Source organism: Vicia villosa, linkage group LG1, assembly GCF_029867415.1.
Source record: "Vicia villosa cultivar HV-30 ecotype Madison, WI linkage group LG1, Vvil1.0, whole genome shotgun sequence".
Taxonomy (NCBI): Eukaryota; Viridiplantae; Streptophyta; class Magnoliopsida; order Fabales; family Fabaceae; genus Vicia; species Vicia villosa.
The window spans coordinates 68,937,812-68,961,367 of NC_081180.1; the positions used below are offsets into that span (position 1 = coordinate 68,937,812).

General features: G+C 32.5%; 1 protein-coding gene across 1 annotated transcript; it reads left to right on the plus strand.

Annotated features, from left to right (window-relative positions):
* Window positions 1-10,108: 10,108 nt before the first annotated feature.
* LOC131640763 (thaumatin-like protein 1) lies at window positions 10,109-11,870 on the plus strand. The gene is made up of 3 exons (XM_058911154.1): window positions 10,109-10,275; window positions 10,512-11,184; window positions 11,504-11,870. The coding sequence occupies exons 1-3, from the start codon at window positions 10,206-10,208 to the stop codon at window positions 11,676-11,678; spliced, it is 918 nt and encodes a 305-aa protein (XP_058767137.1). The 5' UTR covers window positions 10,109-10,205; the 3' UTR covers window positions 11,679-11,870.
* The last annotated feature ends 11,686 nt before the right edge of the window (window positions 11,871-23,556 follow it).

Consider the following 23,556-nt stretch of genomic DNA (forward strand, 5'->3'; position numbering starts at 1 on the left):
AACTGTTGTGGTTAAAAAAGCATTCAAGTTAAAAAGTATTCAATATAAAATAGTGTTTTTATTAATATAAATAGTTGAAGAAGCATATTTATCTATCTTTCATTACATTCTTTTTTCAAAAACTAATCAAAACTATTCCATTTTCAACACTATTAAAAAAAATACAGAAATTTAATTTACACAAACATAATGAAAACAATGAAATTAATATCTATTATAATTTTTCTTTTTCATAAGGGCATATATTTAACAAAAAAAAAAAGTTTATTGTGATTCAAAGTTCAAACGTCAACCATGTGAACCTGTTGTCATTAGTTTCCTTTTTGTTTACTTGTCTCATCCACGTGTGATGTTTTCGGTTAAAGTGACTTTTAAGTGCTTGGATTTTCAGGTTAGGCGTTATTCCAGAAATGGTGACAATGGTCACTTGAGTGAGATTATAGACAAAACTATTTATGTTAATTTCCATATCATTAAAAAGGTAAAATGTTGTATATCAAATAAAGTAAAAAAATGTATAATATTATCAACAATAATTGATCCAAGCTAGTGGTAAAAGATTTGAATCCTTTATATTTGTTGGTTATTCTTCATTTGTATGTATCTTGTTTTTGAGTTTGGTAATCCTTTTCGCCAGAATTTGTCGATTCATTTACTTACAAAATCAAAATAAACTTAATTATATTTTGTTAAATTCAAATGTGAAGTTAATTTCTCATTCAAGAGTTGAAGCACATACAATTTTCATGTTGAAGTGGATCATAAGTGCTTCTGAGACTTATAAGAACCAACCCAAACATACATTTAGTGCATGGGAGGTTGAAGCCACTTCAAAAATCAAAACCTTGACACTACATTTTTACCAAAAATCTCAAGGCAATGGAGTATGAGTCACCTCTCTTATAAACAAATATTTTTCTCATTTCTAGTCGATGTGTGTTAGATTTTGGTTTGTTGGTTGCATTTTGGTAAAACAATAAGTTCAGCAAGATGTTGGACAAGATGTCGTGACATGTTGCTACGAATACGACATTGCAACCTGTGTTGTTTCTATTTCTGGAAGATCTGTTTTTATTGTTTCAGAAGATTTGTTTTGTCTTTTGTGGATCAAGCAGCGCATTGAAGATTGGATTCTCTGAAGATTTGTTTCAAAGTTGAAGAGATAACAGAATATCTGATTTGCTTGATTGGATGTCAAAACCTTTTTCCTTGCATTTGAAGATTTGATAATATATGATTGGATCTGATTTGATTTGCAGAAGGTTATTTCCAGATTTAATACCCGAGCCCAAGCGCTGCACGAGCATATAAAAGGAGAAGTCAAAATCTAAGAAGATTACGAAACTAGAAATAAGGATTGGTATCATTTAGAATTTCGTTTGTTCTTTGTATTTCTGATCCTCTCATGTATCACTTTGATACTGAGTTGGACTGATTGGTATATGTTCACTGTGATTCGCTCATGAGCTTTTAAGCAAGAGTGTAATATGTTTAATTAGGAAGTATTTCTTCTGTCAATTGTTATTGTTAACAATCACATGTGTGTGATTGTGGGAAATGAGAGGGGGTTCTCATATCTAGGAGTGTCCTAGGTAGAAATTTCATAAGGTAGTGATTAAGTGATAAGTAGTAATCTAGGGTTATTTAGCATTGAACAAATACTATCATAGTGGATTTCCTTTTTGGCTTGGTAGCCCCTAGAGTAGGTGAGTTGCACCGAACTGGATTAGCAAGTAATTGTATCTTTTACCTTATGCAATTTACTCCTGCATAATTTATTGTTTTGGTAAATGTTTTTCTGTCAGTAGATGATGTCTTAACATCTGTCTTGACATTGTGTTTTGTTGTCGGGACATCGGTCTTGACATCTATTTGAAAGTGCCAGAATTTCAATGTGTGACTTTAGTATTTTCACACTTAAAACCCAACAATCTCCCCCACAAATGTGAGTCACTCACATCACTAGTCTTGATCAACACTAGGATTCACTTCCGCTCCCCTATCGAGCCAACTAGGCTCTGATACCACTTGTTAGGGAGTCTCGGGAGCGAGTCCCAAAAGTGTCAATGGGTCAAACATTGGGATCCAAGAGACATTGACGCCACATATCCATCAAAAACCTTATGGAAATGGGGGTATGAGTCGCCTTTCTTATAAACCCAACATTTCCTCTATTTCTAATATGGGACTTTAGCACTTTCGCACTTGAAACCCAACAATTCCAAATTGAAGTTTTCTTCGACATAATACCTCAGTTTATTCATTTTCCCCACTTTTAGCACTTATTCAAATCATCAACATGCCAATGTTTTCCAGAATTCATAAGCCATGATCATTCACAACAACCCAGTGCTGATGGACGATAAGTGTCAAATTTATTCATTTAACATAAGCACTTATCTATAATATAAGAAAAATTGATATTTTAGAAAAGAGATCAAAGCCCTTACCTAGAAATTTGCCATCTCTTCAATTTTGGGGTATTCTTTGCCCAAATATCACATTTTCCAACTATTGATACAACTGGTTTTCATTTTGAATCGCTGATTGCGTTTGCTTAGCACACTACAACCTCTTCCTTCTTCATTTTTCAATTGAACATGTTTTTCCAAGTTCAAAACAAACTCATTGTCAAATCAATCAGGCAATTTTCAATCACACATTTTCATTTTCAATATTTCCTTTTGTAGATTCTTCATGCCCGCACAAGTCACTACAACCCTCATATTTCTTCCACCAAACCAATAAACCTAATTTATTTAATCTTTCAATCTGATTGCAATTTTTTCTGCAAATCTTATCAATTGCATCTGTCAAAGTGATTACTGTTTTTCTTCAAACGGCATCTCTCTTATCTCTGGTAATAGCAATCCGTTTGACTTTTTATGCAACATCCATACATTTTTTATGTTAATGGATTTTTCCCCACTCCCTATCTATCTTTGTCCATTTCAATTTCAATAATATTTGCGGTGTATTCTTCTACTATGAAGGTTTCTTAAACCTTATGGAAATTAGTTTTGGGGGAAAATATATTGTTTCCGCAAGATCACAATTTTTGCCCATTATAATTATTTTGTAACTAATATTGCATTTTTCCTCTTTATATTCTAATTTGTGACGTTTTTATTATACTTCTTTTTTTTAGATTCTTGAAGTGGAAATAACAGTTAACTCTTAACAACATAAAAAATTGTTAAGAGTTAACTTTTATTTCCACTTCAAAGATCTAAAAAAAGGTATAATTAAAATGTCGCAAATTAGAATTACTTTGTAACTTAATATCATATTTTCTTCTTTATGTTCTGATTTATGATATTTTTAAAAATACTAATTTTTTAAGAAAAATGAGTGCATATAATAGATAACTCTCTTAAACAAAAAAAGGTTTGGGTCCATATACTGTTTTTGACAAGTATGTTCTAACATTTTATATTTTAAAATATAATTGCCGTGGATGATTTTTCATCTCTTTCTTCCTAATCATCATTGTAAAGGTACAATGAGTAAGAGTAGCGAAATTCTCTTTTGTTGGAGGTTAGATGTAATTATCCAAACACTCATGTATTCATCTTGATCATGACATTATGTATGCTCTTGTTATTGGTTAATATTGAGGATTATCTTTGTTCTTAATGCTTGTTATGAATTACCTACTTATAACTTATTATAATGATTTTGAAATGATATTGAGAAATATTTTTCGTAACTAGATTAAAGATTTTCATCTATTAGATGCTAAACTCTAGACAAGAATTTAGGTTTAACATCTACATATAATATCGAATATTAATGGTATTATATTGGTCAATCAACTGAGAAATCGTCTGTTAAGAAATATGATTGGTTTCGCATTGTTGTTTAGATATAAACAACACACATAAAGTGATAGGTGGTAATATTAATTAATGACTAAGAATATACATAACTGATGAAATCTAATTCCAACAATCTCAATTTCATCTGTTAAATTTTATTTTCATATGCTGTTATTTTTAACTAAGTTATCAAATAGTCAAACTTTCCAAATAACTTTACTTAAAATCATAGAAATTTTTGAAAAACTCATGAATATGGCCTCAATCAATCCCTTTGAAAATGATATAAACAAACACTTACTTTTGTTACTACTAATAATGAATTTGTTCAATCGTTTAGATCCATTAGCTTTATTTTGAGAAGACACAAGAAAAGAAAATGTCAAAAGAAAACCATTTTGAGATCAGTCAAAAGTTTGAATTTTGATTAAAAAAAAAGGTTATAAACATATAAAACTATAAAAAAAAATGAAAATTTCTTCACCCACCTCCTAACCTTCCAGCCCACCCCTGGTGAATTTACAACACTACCCCTTGTTTCGGAAGTTCATTTCCGAAAGCAACTTTTTTTTGAAAAAAAGGTGTTTTCGGAAATGTATCTCCGAAAACGTGTTTTTTTTAATATAAAATATTGATTTCGGAGATGCATCTCCGAAATAAAGTTACATTTTTAGAAAATGTGGTGTTTCGGAAGTTCATCTCCGAACGCACCCCCTCTGGAGGAATTCGGAAATGAACTTCCGAATTTATGTCTGGACAGAAGAAAAATGGAAAACAACAACGTTTCGCTTTATTTAATCGGGTGAAGATTACAACGATAATATTACTGAAAATTAAAGTTACATATTGTTGAACACGGGTAGGTGGGGATGAGTCAACATTTTGATTACGTCGTCCGCCGATCTTTGAAGTTTCGCGTCCAACTCGATCGGGCCTTTCGAAGAAAATCGGTCGAACGTTGTCCACAAAACCGCTAAATCTTCGTCGTTCTTGATCTCAAAAGGTGTGAACTTAATGCCTCCCTCGTCGTTAAGCGATGGCGAGCGGTACTCGAGCTTGACAACCTTTCGATTCTCGGGATAGCGCAAAAGCGTGTTGAGCCACGGTATCAACTCCGCAAACGGCGTGTCGCGCGAGAAGCGAAATTGGAACGGCATCGGGTAGCCGGTTTCAAAGTAGACGAATGCTAGGTGGGGGTAGGTTTGTGTCATTTGTGTTTTGTGGTGTGAAGAGGATGAAGAAGAGTGTGTGGTATTTATAGACTTATTGGAGCATTGATAGCCCAACAAATCTTATCCTGCATCAGGGGACATTTCGGAAATGAACTTCCGAAAATAGGCTCCAGACATGTATATTTCGGAAGTTCATTTCCGAATTATGCAGAAACAGAGGCAAATTTCAAATTTTGTGCATTGCATTCAGTTTTGTGTTACCAATACCAAAAGCATTCAAAATAGGCATAAATTACACAAAGATGACATAAAACATACTTATATTTAGGGATGTCAATTGCATCTGTTAATGGGGATCCCTGTGGGGAATATCTGTGCGGAGATCCGAAGTTGGGGATTTTTTTCCCCGTGGGGATGGGGATGGAGGGAAAAGTTCCCCCGATAACACTTTGGGGTGGGGATTGGAAAAGTATCCTCCGTCCCCGTGGATTCCCTGACTCCGACGATATATTTTAATTTATATATTTTATATATTATATAATTATATAATTTTAAATGAAAAATATCAATGTATTAGAAAATGAAGAGTCATTAGAAGTTATAGATTTGTCACACATAATCAACCACTTGCGTTGGACGACATCGGTATTGTTGTAGTAAATTAGTGGAAGCACGGTAGCAAGTTATGTTACTATTTATTTATTTATTTTTACATAAAAAATATTAGCAACATCAAGTTCTTTTGCTTTTTTTTATTTATTATTGATGCAAGATGTATTTTTATTTTTTTTATAAAATAAAGATGCAAATATATGCGTTTTAAAAAATACGGAAAAAAATAACAAAATACTAGTGTCATATTTTTGATCAAAAAGTGTAGAAATTTTCTTAAGATTCGATCTCCGTGGATATCCGTGGGGATCTGTGGGGATGGGGATGGGGGGAAATATTCCCCCGTGGCGGGGATTGGAGATGGGGATGGGGACTAAATTTGGGGGCGGAGCGGGGAGCGGAGAAACATCCTCCGAACAATATTTGCCCCGTTGACATCCCTACTTATATTATATATGTATTGAATCGGTCCGATTTTACATGATAAACAACAATACATACAAAAAATGATCGTTACAAACAAAAACGATCCGGAACGAACTAAAATTCACCGAACCAATCGGTGGATCCTAAGTCCAAAATAGGCACGTTCTTCGACCGCTCTCTATTTTGCTCGCGCTCTTTGCTCATCATTTCTTCAAACTCCGCCATCCTCGAAACGAACGGATCCGGCCAAGTCTCCGCCTCATTTGAACGATGTGCCGTCCATTGACAAGAAGTAGCCGGTATAGGGCAACCCGGTTTCAAAAACACTTGAACGAAGTGCCGCGATCGTAGATACCCGATGCATATGATGCGGCCCGACGCGTCCAACGGCGGTCGACTATGAAGTGGAAAGAAAGTCTCACTTAGTCCAAACCTCGTCAAATCGATACACACCATATCATACGCACTTGCTATTAGATGACCCATATCGGGGAATGACATCCACTTCGAAACCGGAGCGATACCGGTAAGTGATGGAACAAGAGCATCATGAATTTTTGCAAACTTTTCTTGATTTTCATATAGTCGGCCGTAGATGTCCCGATACGAAGTCAACTCCGCAATGAGTTTCCGTCGGACTAAAGTGTGATTATTTTCCCCTTTACCGAGCAAACCCGCAACGGCCCGATATCCACAATTGCCGTCGCCTCCAACATCAACGATGTTATCGATATATTTGTGCATAAAAAGTGGCATCTCATCAATGTAGACAATTGGTGATTTTTTGATCGGCGGTGTACGAGGTGGCTTCGAAATACGGGCTCCTTTGTTACCACTACACTTAGACTTCGGTGTCTCATGAATTTCCGGGAACGATGCATCAACATGTTCAAAGTAGGAAGGAGATCGTTTTGTTGACGTGTCATCTTGTTTCGGTGCACCTTTCGTTTTAACCGGTTGAGATGGCGGTTTCAAATCGGTGGTCTCCGGAAATGCGATCTTTCGCAATTGTTCTTTTATGTGCATTTTTGTTGTGTCGTCCGCTTTAGCAAACTTCTCCATTATCACTTCCAACTCGTCGGAGATGGTGATTTTGGAGTCATTTTCTTCCGGCGGGTTAAAATCATCAAAACGAAGTTTCTTCCAATGGTCGGCTACCTCATCCATGCGTATGGGTGAATTCAAATTTTTCTTTTTTGCAAGTATACAAGCACACGGAAGGCCGTATGTAGTTCTAATGGTGCACCCACATAATGAACTATCCGTCCCCGTGGTCTCCGACCGCTTAGCTTCATGAAACAAAAAATTCAAACCCGTTCGAGATATGTTGTAAATCAATTGGGAGAATAGAATTTGGCCCTTATACCGGTGTTCCATAACCATCTTGCTCCGACCGAACGATGTTTGAATTTCATTGTGTTGATTTTCAAGCATTTGGTTCACGGTGTCCCATCCGCCACACAAATCTCCCTTGCTATCACCCAACCACCTCTTGAAGACCGCATGTGCGGATTCAACTCGGTTAGTCGTGGTGCAACCAAGATGTCTAACCCGATTTGTCCAAGCGTACACGACTTTTTCTCTAACTTTGTCAAGAATGGTGGATTCGACGTAATGACAAAAAGTCTTAATGGAACCACACAAAGACCTAAAGTGTACCAATTTCTCGGTATAATCCTCTTCGGAATATGCATCCAAAATTCCCCTCCATGCCGCCATTATCCTATCAACCACAACACCGGCTTTGACAACTTTACCATTTTCATCCGGCCTATCTTTTGTCCCAACCGCGGGTTTCAACTTGCTTCTCACGTTGCAAGTTATGTGATACCGGCAAAGTAAAGCGATAGATGTCGGGAAGATGGTATCGACCGCATTCATCAAAGCAGTGTCCCGATCGGTGACAATGACGTTTGGCATAACCTCTTGATCAACTAACAAAGACTTGCAAATTCCCAAGGCCCACGTAAAGTTGTCTTCTTTTTCACACTCCAAAAAAGCAAACCCCACCGAATAGGTCTTGTCCGTCGAGGTCACACCGACAATCTCTAGAAGAGGAAGCCTATATTTGTTTGTCTTGTACGTTGAATCCATGACTAGAACGGTTGGAAATGTGTTGAATAATTTGATACTTTCGGGATGAGTCCAAAAAATATCACGCACCGTAACTTTATCCTCGGAGGTTCGGAAGCTTGAAACATATTTGTTATCGTCTAGTAGTTTCAAAAGTTGTTGCATTTCCGACCGAGGGCCCATATTCAATACTTTGAGATTGTGTCGTTCATTGTAAACTTGCTTGATATTTGAAACGCTATCCGGATTCTTACGCTTCAAATCGGCAAGTATGTTGCGAGGCGCCACTTTGACTATCGTTAGGTCCGATATCACATTCCTCTCTTCGCGGGACAAACGACACGCTATTGGATGCCCGTGTAACTTGACATCCAAGGCATGATTATGAATTCCACAAATTACGGTTAACCGCCACAAATCATCAACCCTCTGAGTAGCACGCAACTTAAACGGACACCCGCACTTCCTCGATTCCGTGTCCTCGTGTTTTAGCACCCGGTTTGATTGTACATAACTACCACCCCGTTCGCAATTCAAAACAACGAATGCTTTCCGCCTACTATTTCCGTTGTCCGACCTTAAAATAACAATTCCAAATCCATGTTTGTGAGCTTCCTTCCGAACCCAATCAATCAATTGTTCGCGACTACCGAAGCTCCGATCATTTGTAAAATGTTGCCGAACATCGACCGCATCGATCATAGGAGTAACGTCAATAACCGGATCGTTATTAACGTTGACAATTTCCGGAACTATGCCTCCATCGTCTTGCACAATGTTGTCCGGATGCACCATACCTAACAAATGAAAAAATTATCAAAAGTTGGCCAAAACTGTTTTTTTTTTACTGCCAGGCCTATTTTCGGAAGTTCATTTCCGAAATATGTTAGGTAATATATTTCGGAAATGAACTTCCGAACCATATCAGTTTTCAGCATAAATTTGTTGAATCAATGTAGTGAAATAGGGGATGAAATGAGTGATGTTTACCTGAAATTGATGCTTTCTATGCTCCCTTTAACGTGATCAACGGTTTGAAACTTGATTTTAGGGCGAAAAATGGATGGAGATTGATTGGGTTTTAGAGAGGGGTTTGAGAAGTTTTGGAGAAAAATGATGAAATAGTGAAGGAGGGAAATTTGTATATGCAGCAACAGTTTCGGAAATGAACTTCCGAAAATATGCACGGATTTTGAATTTTTTTGACTTCGGAAATGCACTTCCGAATTGTGGAAATTTTTTTTAAAAAAAAACGCTTCGGAAATGTCGGAAATTCATTTCCGAAGCAGGGATAATTTGGGATTTTCGCTGGGGGTGACCCCCCATAGGGAGGTGGCTAAAGAAATTTTCAAAAAAATAGCAATTACAAAAAAGTAAAATTTGTTTACATGATTCAACGATGGTATCATCCATGAAAGAGATTTAAAGAATATAAAGTAGAAGAAGAAAATTTTAAAATTAAAAAGTGAGTTGATTTTCTTTTATTCATACTTACATTAGTTTCACCTCTCTAAAACATCTATTTAAATGATGAAATGCTAAATTTTTAAATACTCCTCTCTAATTTCTATAGCACCATAACCATCGGACTAGAAGTCTCGCTATGGTGGTCATGGTCAATTCTCTTCTAATTTTTTGTTCCATTAAAAAATACTTACCAAGAAACTGTTATAGAACATTAAGTTTTTTCTCGCTTTCCATAGCCATTAGTTACTTAAAAAAAAAAGTACTTAAACTAATATAAGTGTGAACACTGTCATACTATTTGAGTTTTTTTGGTTGGATATAATATTTAACATTCAGTCCATTTATATTTTATCATTTTGATATAAGTTAAATTGTAAATAGATTTTAGTTAGTCTTTAGCATACGACAAAATTCAAATAATTTTATAGAATTCTTCATAGATATAGTAAACAAATAAAACACTAACAAATTGGTAGATGACATGATCATGAAAGAGAATTCACTTCACATTCCACCTAAACCTCTATATATACCAATGCATGTACTAGCATTCAAATCCCCCCACCACCAATTTCTCCCTAACTTCTACAATCTAAAATCTTCTATTCCCATTTTTGTACTATCTAACTTCACAACTATGCCTCTGTCCTCATTTCACCAACATTTTTCTAGTTTCTTCATTTTCCTCTTTATCCTAGCTTTCAAAGGTTTGTGTACATACAATCAATACCTACATGTATCTTATAAAATTTGTTTTCAAATTTTTTTAGCTGTATAGTTGTGACTAAAATTTAATATCTTAAAAGAAAATAAATTGGATGTTAACTCGCATCTCTGTAATCGAATGTTCTTTCACTGTTTATCAGTCTTATTTAGTTTAACATAATTTTGAAAAACCAACTACACTTCAAACTCTGTTTTTACAATTTTGCCCATTATGCAGGGTTTAAAATTTCAGCGACTACATTTACGTTCATCAACAAATGCGATCACACGGTATGGCCAGGAATTCTAGGAAAACCGGATCTCGGAACAACCGGTTTCGAACTCAAAAAAGGAAACACCCAAACCTTCCAAGCACCAACCGGCTGGTCCGGTAGACTCTGGGCAAGAACCGGTTGCAAATTCGACGACTCCGGTCACGGAGCTTGCTCAACCGGCGACTGTGGTTCCGGCGAAATCAACTGCAACGGAAACGGCGCAACACCACCAGCAACACTAGCAGAATTCACTTTAGGAACAAACTCCGCCGATTACTACGACGTTAGTCTCGTCGACGGTTACAATCTCCCGATGATCGTTGAAGCCATCGGCGGTTCGGGTTCGTGTGAGGCCACTGGCTGCGGAGAGGATCTTAACCGGAGATGTCCGTCGGAGTTGAGAGTGGATGGCGGTGACGCGTGTAATAGCGCGTGTGGAGCGTTTGGAAGTCCGGAGTATTGTTGTAGTGGCGCGTTTGCTTCACCGTCGAGCTGTTCTCCGTCGATTTATTCGGAAATGTTTAAAGCTGCTTGTCCGAAATCTTATAGCTATGCATTTGATGATGCTACGAGCACTTTTACTTGTACAGGTGCTGCCGATTATACTATCACATTTTGTCCTTCTTCTTCTCCAAGGTAAAACAAAACTTTTCAAAGAAGATAGATATGATTTTGATTTATTTTTCACGTTTTTCTTTTTCTGTTCTCTCTTTTCATCTCTGAGTGTACAACCTTTTCACGATGTCATCAACCACTTTTTTCTATTATCCTCTCTTATTTCCATTGTATATAGATAGATTTGTGTCATAATCTTGTAGCAGTTGCACCTTTAAACTGAGATATATGTCCGGTGTCAGACACATGTCAGTGTTGAGTCTATGTATCAGTATTGATAAAATAATTTCATTACTAAGACATGATTGAAGATAATTGTTGATTTTTTTTTGTTTTGCAGTTTAAAATCTTTGATGGAGTCAGGACCAAGATCATCGGTAGAACAAGCAGCCGTAGCTACTAAATCGTGGATAGCCAATTTGGCTATAGGAGATTCGGCAAGAATAAGCCAACCATTTTCAACTTTCATGTCTATATTTTTTGTGGTTATCACTTTTATTATTTCCTATTTATAGTCTATTAATTAGTCTTAAAAGTGTCTCTTTTTAGTGATAATTCATTTGTATTTTCTCATAACTTTTATGACATAGGAAAAGGATCAACAATGTCTAGCTAGTTGGTGTAATTAATACTATATGATTGTTGAATTCTATGTAAATTATTATTAGAATTTTTAATTAAAGATTTTGTTGAAGTTGTTTTTGGTTATTGTATTTGTATCAATTGACTTTATTTTGTCCTTCATATGACTTAATTTTATATCTACAATATAAGAAAATTCTATGCTCTACCAAATACCATTTTGCCCCTCTGCTCCCATATGCAGCCACGTGGATGGCTCCATTGAACTTCAACAATTTTTTTGATCTCAACTCATATGATTTCTATCTTTTAAAAACTACACATCAACTTCAAATTATTATATTATTATATTGAGCTTTTGTCAAATCAAACTTTTTGCCATCCTTCTGAACAAATCTAGAGGATATCAATTGCTTCTTTTGGATTTACTAAGCAACATTTTTATATTTCTCTCTGTTAAAAACACAACCATCTTGCATCTTCAAAACACAAACCCTAAACAACCCATTCACATTCTTCATCTCTCTTTTGCCCTCATTCATCTGTATCATTCACGTTTTTCTTCAAGCAATTGGAAATCTGATCTGCAACCATTTCAATTTTTCTTTTAATAGATGAGGTAATAAATTATCTAAACTTCATTTTATTTTTATTTGTCGAGTTTTTTACCCCTAACCACAAATATATTGAACTTTTTATTTTTCCCAAATTTTTTGTTTGATGTTTTCTATCTTTTTCCAGATCTCTTCTCTTAGACCCAGAGAAATGACTTAACTTCTTTGTTTCATCATTTGCTGATTGATTGAGTTTATTTCGTTTTTAAGAACTTAAAATTGATTTGATGTTTCATAGATTGAAGCTTGTGTTTTTTTTGGTTTTTTTTTCTTAGATACATAAAAAGTTCTGGAAGTGATTTCGGATCTGGAGCCAATAACATATCTAAAATATTCATCTTCGAACTCAGGTAGTTTTACACTATATAATTTTTTTTGCAGTCCCTGGTCCAAATAATATTATCTAGACATTAGCTATTTCCTGTTTATTGATGTATATGAACCATAAATATTGGCTGGCATTTTTTTGTGATTTTATGAAAATAGATATGGAAACAATCAATTTTATGAAAATAGATATGGAATCAATGGATTTAAAGTATCATATTATAAAGGTTTGTTTTTTGTTTCACAAAATATGTTTATCATACTTCATACTTATAACTAAATTTACCTATAGCATTTTGAACATTTATGCAGCTTTAAGAATCAGCTTGTCACATAATTGATTTGTGGAACACTTCAGAGGAAAGGATAACAAATTTTGTTGAAGCTACCCAAATATAATAATAAATTTGGGTTTAGTTCTAATTTGGGTTTAGTTCTACTATAGGTTTCTGTATTAATCTTATAATGAATTTATTATACCAATTAACTATTATATTGTGTAGTAGTTTGCATTTCTCGTATAGAAATGAATGAGCTAATTTATAGATTTTGAAAAATAAATGAGATAATTTAAATTTTATAATTTTGCTAATTTTTACATTTGTTATTATTATTTTATTTTACATCATATATGTAAATAAATATTGGATTTACCTCTTTTGAATTTGGTTTAATTCAAATCAAAACAATAAAAGGAAAACAAGGATAACCAATATTTTTTTTGGTTTTGGTTGGCAAAATTTTCAAATCATATTTGATACTTTACTTTTCAAAATTCAAATGGAAAATTTGGATTTTCTATACATAATTGTATTTATCTGATGACAATATCATTTGCTACAACTTATTTTAAGCCTACTGCCTATTTTAAACCTGTAATCTAGGGTCTGTTTTAAGTTTACTTCATGCTAAATGCTGAGTTGACATGATGTCAATCATGAGTCTCTTAAGTCACACCACATATTCTAACAACTCATCAATAGTTTTTTCCCATGAAAAAAATTGCTCCTGCCTAATCACTTAATGCTCTGCAGCCTATACATTTTACTTTAGCATTTTCCAAACACCTACAATAATTTTAAATTATTATTTAATCAAATTTGCAATCAAAGATTTCCAAATACACCACCCATTTAATTATTCTATTTCCCCCCTCTTTCAAATTCAAATTCAACTTTATTTCTCTATGTATATTCCCTTACTTCAAAAATATCTCTTTCATCATGTTTTAACTTTTAAATTGTGTTTATTTTTTAATTTTTAATTTTTAATTTTTAAAAATAATTTCGATTAATAATCTATTAGTTATAATTTTTTTATGTTTTTCATATTTAAGAAAAGGAACATATTTAAAGTATTTGTCATAGGAAATTTTAATTTTTTTACGATTTATGTGAATAATTACAACTAAGTGACTACTTTTTTTTTTAAATGCATGAGACTTCTTTTCCGTCTTATTGTCATCAACGCGACTAAAAGTTCCAATTAATCACATTTAGATCGGTAAAAGGTGAAAGTTACAAACTTTTATTCAATAAGTATTGTAATGGAATAAATTAAAGAATCAAATATTGAAAATAAAACCTCTTTTTTTTTTCTATTTCTATATATTCTTTCCAAAAAAAAATTATTCAATAACTTTTACCTTATATATTATTATCACTATTATTATTATTATTATTATTATTATTATTATTATTATTATTATTATTATTATTATTATTATTATTATTATTATTATTATTATTATTATTATTATTATTATTATTATTACCATGTTTACTTTTAATAAAGTGACAATAAATAAAATGTAATGAATATTGAAATATAAACTATAATAAAATGCAAATTTTGATAATTAAGAGTATTTAATTAGCACCTCTAATATGATTTCAACGAATTCACCTATATATAAATTTACTATAACGCATGAATTAACTAATTGATTTGTTTATTTTAATGTTTTGTAATATTATTTTTTTAATCTATTTTTAAAAAATTACTATTATTCTACTTTCTAAAAACAACTATCTTTAAAATTTATTCTATTTCATGTACTAAAAATCAATAAAATATAATAATTGATATTAAATTTTGGACTTATGGTATAATATTAATATTATTTTGAATTACGGTTATTATTAAAATAAGGTGAAATTAAAGGAAATAAAAGTAAATATACTTAAAGTATAAATTTAAATAGATTTGGTTTACAATTGGAATATTTGGATTCTGTTGTTGTTCTTTTACACTGATTAATTCAAATGAGATTAATTTATTTTTTCTATTTTTAAAATAAAATTAATGTATGTAGGAATGTTTCTCTATTATAATTTTAGTCACAAATTTGAAGTAAATGTTGTGATATTTTTAAGAATAAGAATAAAAAGATTGTGGAACGCTTAAGAAATGCACAAGAAATATATTATTATTATGTGATAAATTCGTTAATAAACTATTATTTTTAATTTATTTTTTATCTAAATAATAATGGAATACTTAAATTCAATGTATGAAACTATTTTGGCATAAAAAGATATTAAATTTAAATATATGGCAAACTGGTACTATTATTTTGTATATTTTTTACTATATACAATTATGATTAAATATTTTATAATGTACAATATATTAACATTGTCAATTCACTCAGTTTGTTTTTTTGTATAATCACATCAATGCTATAACATTTTAATTTTATTTTGAATTATAGTTATAAAAGTCTAATACCTCTCAATATTATTATGTTATTAAAAATATTGCATCTTAAATTAAAAATAATATTAAATTTTTTCTGTTATAAAATTCAATTGGTGTAATAAATACAATTAAGTTAACTTTTAAAAATTAAATATTATTTTAAATGTAATTTAAGAATCATTTAAAATGATTAAAATAGACTTTATCCTTATAATAAAAATAATTTTTTTGTTGTTTTTTCTTAATATACAAATTATATGAAACAGGAAAATTAAGCCATTGAGATAGAATTGAATAATAATAAAAACAAACTTAATTGTAAATTAAAAATATGCGGGAAAAATCATACTATTTAATTTAAATATTTTTATGTCACATTGATAAATCAATACACGTAAAGAGAAATAATACTATTGTCATAATGCTGATAACAAATAGGAGTGTAATATATTCTGATAATTATTTTGTATCTATACTCCTTATCAATATCATTGTACAAGTGCACAACATAAATTTTTATGTATTTAATGGAAGCAATTTTACATATTTAAATTCATTACAAAATCAAATGATACTTAATGACCATTATTACAAAATTAAACACTAATTAATAATCACTATTATTATGTTCTCTATTTCTTATTTTATATACAATTTTTTTTATATTTTATTTTATAGTATTTATTTATGATAGTGAGAAACAAATCATTCATCATTCAATAATAGTTATTTCAAATTGATAATATTTCTAAATCTAAATTAATACAATTATTGATAATTTTTTAATAAATAGAATAACCTTCCTAATGTTAAATTTTTTTGTTCTAGATATGATTGTAAATATATGAAAGTAAAAATGTTGAATATTTATTATATATGACGGTTGAATTTGATAATTTTTTCAAAATTAAAATAGTTAATACAAATTTTCTTAACAAAGACTCTTAACTTAACAAATCAAATGAGAAAAATCATATACAATTGTACATAATTAATAAATAAAAATATGTTTTAGATTTGGAATAAATAATAAGAATATAAAATTGTATCCTAAACTAAATATATTTAAAATTACTGTATCAATCCAAACACGAAATATATTTTGTTGTTTTTATAATTATTTATATTACTAAATTTTTTTAGTATTTATTTTTGGATATATTACCATAGTCTTATTATTTAAATATTTTTACGGGTACCAGACTTTTTTTTAAACATTTAATTATTATTTTTCACGGGTACCAGACATTTTTCTATACATTCGCTTATTATTTTTTCATGGGTACTAGATTTTTTCTACACATTCAATTATTATTTTTGTACGGGTACCAGACATTTTCTATTAAAAATATATATATTTAAAACAAATGCGCGCTCCATACCAGAACCCGTGCAAACGCACGGGTTTGTTACTAGTTTATAAGTAGGGTGGAAGAATGACGGATATTCTCATCATTGACGTGTAAAGAATAAAGATAAAGATGGTTTTACTTTAAAGGAGGGTAGTATACGCTCAATAGAAACGAAAAGAAATGAGAGAAAAGTGGCCAATTTTATCAAATATCTTCTCAGTCTTTAAATATAAACATTTTCGTAAAGTTATGAATATTATTAAAAATTAGGCCGTCTTTGATTAAGTGTAATAGAGTTTTAGTAAAAATTATTGTTTATTTCTTAATTCAATAATAATATTTTTAATTTTTTTAAATATTGTTAAAAAATTAAAATAACATGATAAAATCATAATTGATTCATAATTTTCATCAGAGTCCGATTTTAGATGGACTTCGGGTTACTCGATCTTAAACGGACTTTTTATTTAAAAAATTTAAAATAAAATTCTATGATATTTATTATAAATAAAATAAAAAATTATATTATTTTAAATATAATAATTTTTAATTACTATATTATCTCTTATAAATACTATAATGTGTTTTTGAATATAATATATATCTAAATTGTATAAAATAATATTAAAATATTTAATGTAAGAGAAAAATTAATATAATATGATGAAAGAATTTTGATTCTATTAATGTATAATATTTAAAAGAGAAAGATTGAATAAAATTGAGATAAAATTTAGCGAGGTAAGAAAAATCAATATGTTATTTTAAGATAATATAAATATTAATATATATTTTTAAAATTTATAATAAAACGGACTACCCACAGTTCATATAGGCTAGTCTCAATGGTTAGCGGATTTTTCAAGACTGTGTAAAAAAACACTAAAAAATATAAGCTCTAATTTTAAAGTTAAAGTCGTATTTTAAAGTTAAAGTCGTATAATATTTTTAACTTGACAGACCGGATCATAAAAACTAGCCTATTTTAATTACTCTACTGTATAAGATGGATTATTACATAGATCTTAAATTTTCTATTAGTTAAATACGACTTAATAATTTTTCAGAATTAAACTACCACTAAGTAAGACTTTGAAGTGATTTTTGGCTTGACAGAATTTTCAAAAACTTAAAATGAATATGTTAAGCAAGTTGCTAAGGATATTAAATTTGTATGTATAACATTGTTTTTATAACTTTGATATTTAAAAGAGAGTTAGCCTAGATTTTTTATAATAGTATTTATTGTTGATTCAATTTTTTAAAAATGACGCAAAATAAAGAGATATGTGTTAGAACATACAACCCCATCTTTGGTGACAATGGAAAGATTAGGGTATATGAAAGAAGAAGGTAGCGAGAACAGAATTAAAGATGAAATAATTGAGGGTGAGAATCATAAATTTTCATTAACATTGAGATGAGATGCCTCCAAGATATTTATACAAGCAATGTGCAACAATTGAGACATAAAACAAAACCTTAAAACACAAGAAAAAGCTAAAATTCGTGCACGTAACTGGTTAACACATCCTATTAACCGATTACCACTGAAACAACAAAAAACAAATACAAAACAACTGTAACTGATTAACGTGTTTGCGTAACCAGTTACCACAACTCAAAATAGCTTTTGCAGGTCTCCAGAAGTGCTTTTTCTTCAGTTGTAACAGGTTACACCCTCGTGTTAACCAATTACAGCACTTGAATTACTGGACTTTCAACCAACACACAACCTTAATTCAAGCGTTCCAAGTTCTACATGCTCAAGCTCATCTTCAACCTCTTTAACACATCATTTGTCACTCCCTTAGTCAACAAATCACCAACTTGGTCTTCACTTCTAAAATATCTCAATCTTAATGTGCCTTTACTAACAAGCTCCTTCAAGTAGTAAAACCTCATCTCAATGTACTTGATCCTCCCATGTGCAATTGAATTCTTAGTAAGATTAATTGCTGAAACATTATCAACCAAGACAGCCTCACCCTCATTACTTCCCAACTCTTTTAATAGATTCATTATCCATACGGCTTGGCACGCACAGAACGAAGCGATAATATACTCAGCCTCACAAGGCGAGAGTGAAACTACTCGTTCCTTCTTCAAACACCATGAGATTGGTGCTCCACTGAACATAAAGATGTATCCATTTATAGACTTACGATCATCTTAGTCTTTGTACCAATTGGAATCGATAAAATCAAGTAAATTGCATTTTCTTCCCGTACTACGGAAAAGAGAATTTCGCAGCCAATAAATCCTTTAACGTATCTTAGGATTCTCTTGAGTGCTTCCAAGTGAGACGCCTTCTGTTTCTCTATGAATCTACTCGCAATACCGACACTAAACGCCAAATCTGATCGCGTATTGCACAAGTAACGTAATGATCCAATCAACCTTCTATATTGAGTATGATCTCTTCATTCTTGAACAACTGCAACCTTGGTTTAACTCGTGTAATGGCAGCATTATAATGCTCCATATCACAATTCTTCAATATCTCAAGGGCATATTTCCTTTAATGCATATCCAGTCCCCTTTTTGACTTGTGGAGTTTTATGCCAAGGAAGTATGTCATGATACCAAAGTCTATCATCTCAAATTCGTTCATAAGCTCACTATTGAACTTAGAAATATTCACCTCGTTGCTTCCCGTGATCAATAAATTTTCCACATATAAACAAAGTATGATCACACATTCACTTGTATTCATCTTCACATAAACTCCATGTTCGGACACACGTTTCTTGAAGCCAACATCAACTATAAAACCATCTATCTGTTTGTTCCGTGCTCTCGGAGCTTGATTCAAACCATATAATGCTTTTCTCAACTTGTAGAATCTTCTCTCTTGGTTCTTCACAACCATTTGATAGATATATAAATTGTTGCTATTTGTAATTCCAATAACTAGCCTTATGGTTTTGATCTTAGCAACTAGTGCAAATACCTCATCAAAGTCTATACCTTCTTTTTGCAAGAATCTCTTTGTAACTAATCGAGCCTTATGCTTGATTATTTCACCTTTGAGATTTTCCTTTACCTTATAGACCCATCTTACACCAATTAGCTTATTTTCTTTTGGTAGATAAACCAACTCCCAAGTACTGTTATTCTCAATCGATTCCAGCTCCTCATTTATAGCACAAATTCACTTTGGATCACTCAAGGCCTCTTCCGTGTTAAAGTGCTCGGATTCGGTTCTAAGTGCAAAATGGACGAAATCACCATCATCATTGATTTTGTTGTCGTCGAATATCTCACAATATTGAAGTCTTTAAGGAAAACCTCTTTACCTAGTTGGCCGCCTCACATTTCCAACCGTTTTGGCTTCGACGTGCGGTTGTTCTACAAGTTCAAATTCTCCAAAATCCAAAAAATCGTACGTGTAATAGGTTAACGCTTTCTTGTAATGAGTTAACGCCTGCATGTAACCAGTTAACCTATGCGTGTAACCGGTTATAAGCTGCTCCACATGCTTCAATTTTTCCATTACAATGTCCCAGCTGTTCACGGTCCTCCTGTTTTAACATCAAACAGCTTGTAACCTCTAGTAGGGTGATACCTAACAAGTATCATCATCTCCTCTTTGTCTTCCAACTTTTTTCTAAGTTGACCCAGAACATGTCGAAACGCCATGGAACTGAAAACTCTCAAATGGTTTAGATTTGGTTTGAATCCAGAGCATGCCTATTTCTGTGTTATCTTCTCAAGTTTCTATGTAGGACACCTATTCAACAAATATGCATATGTGGAAACCGTTTTTCCCCATAGCTCTTTCGACAAGTTCTTTCCCTTTAACATGCTTTTCACCATGTTCGTAATCGATCAATTCTTTCTTTCGACAACATCGTTTTGTCTATATGGTGGTACTACCTCATGCATTATCCCCTCTTCATCGCAATACTTCCCAAAGTAACTTGAAACATATTCACCTCCATCATTTGTTTAGAGAATTTTGAGCTTAGGATCGCTTTGCCACTCAAACATGGACTTGAACTTCTTAAACACTTCGAATACCTCATGCTTTCTCTTTATTAGGTATGTCCATAGCTTTATATTATAATCATCGATAAAAGTGACAAAGTACCTATTGCCACAACTCGAATCAACTTGCACCGGTTCACACACATCGAAATATACTACCTCAAGGTGATGCTTGGTTCTATAATCTGCATCCTTGCTGAATTTACCCTTGTATTGCTTCGCTTGCACACACTATTCACAAATCTCGGCTAGAATGTTGATGGATGGAAACCCGGTTACCATTATGTTCCTTTGCAACACATTGAGATATCGAAATTTGAGATGCCCAAGACGGTAATACGACAACCAATAATCTCGACTTGCCGTTGTAGCAAGACACCTATACTCCATCACTTTCAACTTAATCTAAAAAGTCATATTGGCATCCATATGAGCTTTAAGGACCAAAACCTCGTTTGCATTCATAACGTGCAAAGTCTTGTCTTCCATGCGAATCTTGTAACTCTTCTCAAGCAATTGGCGAATAATTAAAAGGTTACGTTTGATTCAAAGAATATAAAATACATATTTTATCAAGGAATTCCCACCATCGCTTCTCATGATCAAAACATGACTGATCTCATTGGCCTCTAAAGTAGTGTCACCCGCGAATTTCACTTTATTCTTCGTGGCTTGATTGATTTTGAAAAACCAATCCTTCCTACCTGTCATACGCGTATAACAACCAAAATCCAAGTACCATTCTTCGCTGTACTGGACTTCTTCTCTCACAACCATCATAATGTTTTCTTTCATAAATGTTTTTGCAGTGTTCCCAGAATTGTTGCTGTTCTTGTTGCCCTGCAGCCTACTGTTGCTGCATTCACCTTTCGTGATCACCAAAAGCGTATTCTCATTATCCACCTCTTGTCTAGAAACCTTAGCTCTATCTCCTTGATATTCCTTCTGTTTCGCATTGCATTATCTTGCGAAACGACCAAGCTTTTGACAATTAAAATATTATGCCTTACGCCTGTCAGACTTTTTGATTTCACCTCTAAAGTTGCCTTGACCACCATTTTTCCTGCAGCTACTCTCATCCCTTTGACAATTCGAACTCTTCAAATTTTGGGACTATTTTCCACCAAAATTCAAAAAAAAATCCTTTACTCTTCATGGACTATTTTCCTTTCGACTTCTTGTTCTTCTCATTGAACCGTACTTGCAGAGAGATCTCTGCCTTTCTATTTTTGCTACTTCTCTCATCCATCATTTGCTCACGAGCCTCCAGAGAGTTCTGAAGCTCATTTTTGCTCAACGCCAGAAGATCCTTCAACTCTTCAATTGCCACTACAATATTGTCAAATCTTATAGTCAAAGAATGCAAGATCTTCGACATAACATTTTGCTCAGAAACTATCTCTCCACAAGACTTGATTTGATTCAACAACTGCGTAATTTGTGTCAGGTAATCGTTGATTGTCTCCTTTTTCTCCATTTGAATCAATTCAAATTGTCGTTTGTGAGTTTGTAACCTCACCACATTTGCCTTATCAGCCCCTACATAAGCCTTTTCCAAGATTTCTCACGCTTCCTTTGCCGACCCGTAATCACCAATTTTCTCAAAGTTGTCACCATCAACACATTGATGAATCAAGAATAACGCTTTGTAATCTTTATTTTTCTTCCTTGAATGCAGCCTTTGGTGCATCCGTTGCACCTTCGACAAGAGGAATCACACCATTCTTGATCACTTCAAGAACATCTTGGTAGCCAAACAATACCTTCATTTGCTTGCACAAATTTTTGTAATTCTTCGCTTCAAGGAGATGTAGGTTTGTAGGGACTAGCTCTATCATTGGAGACAATATTCATGTTTGCACAAAAAATTATGGATCAGAACCAGACTCTTGATGCCAAATGTTTGAACATAGAATCACCCAATTGGTGAACAATAGAGGGATTGGGGTATGTGGAGAATAAGGTAGTAAGAGAAGAGAATTAGATAGATAGATAGATGGAGAGAGAGAGAGAGAGAGAGAGAGAGAGAGAGAGAGAGAGAGAGAGAGAGAGGGTAAGAATCATGCATTTTCATTAAATTGAGATGAGATGCCTAGGACATTTATACAAGCAATGTGCAACAATTGAGATCTAAATCAAATTTTTAAAACACAAGAAAAAGCTAAAATTTGTGCGTGTAACCGGTTAACACATCCTGCTAACTGGTTACCACTGAAACAACAAAAACAAATACAAAACAGCTGTAATCGATTAACGCGTTTGCGTAACCGATGACCCCAACTTAAAACAGCTTTTTTAGATCTCCATAAATGCTTATTCTTTAGCTGTAACTGGTTACACTCCCGTGTTAACCGGTTACAACACTTAAATTGTTGAACTTTATAACAATATGTTGGAAAAAATAATTAATCAAGTTTACAAAGATGATTAAAATCCTCCCACCATAATAGTGAGCTTGATTTGAGTTTTGTTTATTTGAGTTAGATTACCCGTTTACTCCATTAAATTAAAGCTTGTTTGACAACTTTAATGATATCACTATTAATTAGATATTTCCAGTTTGGTTGGAATTATGCTGTAAACCTTTTATTATTTGAGATAAATCACGCTTTCATAGTTTGCAATGAATGTGGGGTTTGATTAATAATACATCGTCTAGAAAAAGATAATCCTCGTTGTCTATATGATAATCACAGACAATGTGCTATTTTCAAACCCTTTTGTGAAATGTCATTAGGAAGTAATCTACATTGTTTTTAGTGCGACCAAAAGATGATGATTAAGATGACAATGGTGGTTGCTTTTGTATTTTTCATTGGTTGAATTGA

Coding starts and splice junctions, on each gene's coding strand:
- LOC131640763 (XM_058911154.1), top strand. CDS start 10,206: ATGCCTCTGTCCTCATTTCACCAACATTTTTCTAGTTTCTTCATTTTC. Junction 10,276..10,511: donor CTTTATCCTAGCTTTCAAAG/GTTTGTGTACAT, acceptor CCCATTATGCAG/GGTTTAAAATTTCAGCGACT. Junction 11,185..11,503: donor TGTCCTTCTTCTTCTCCAAG/GTAAAACAAAAC, acceptor TTTGTTTTGCAG/TTTAAAATCTTTGATGGAGT.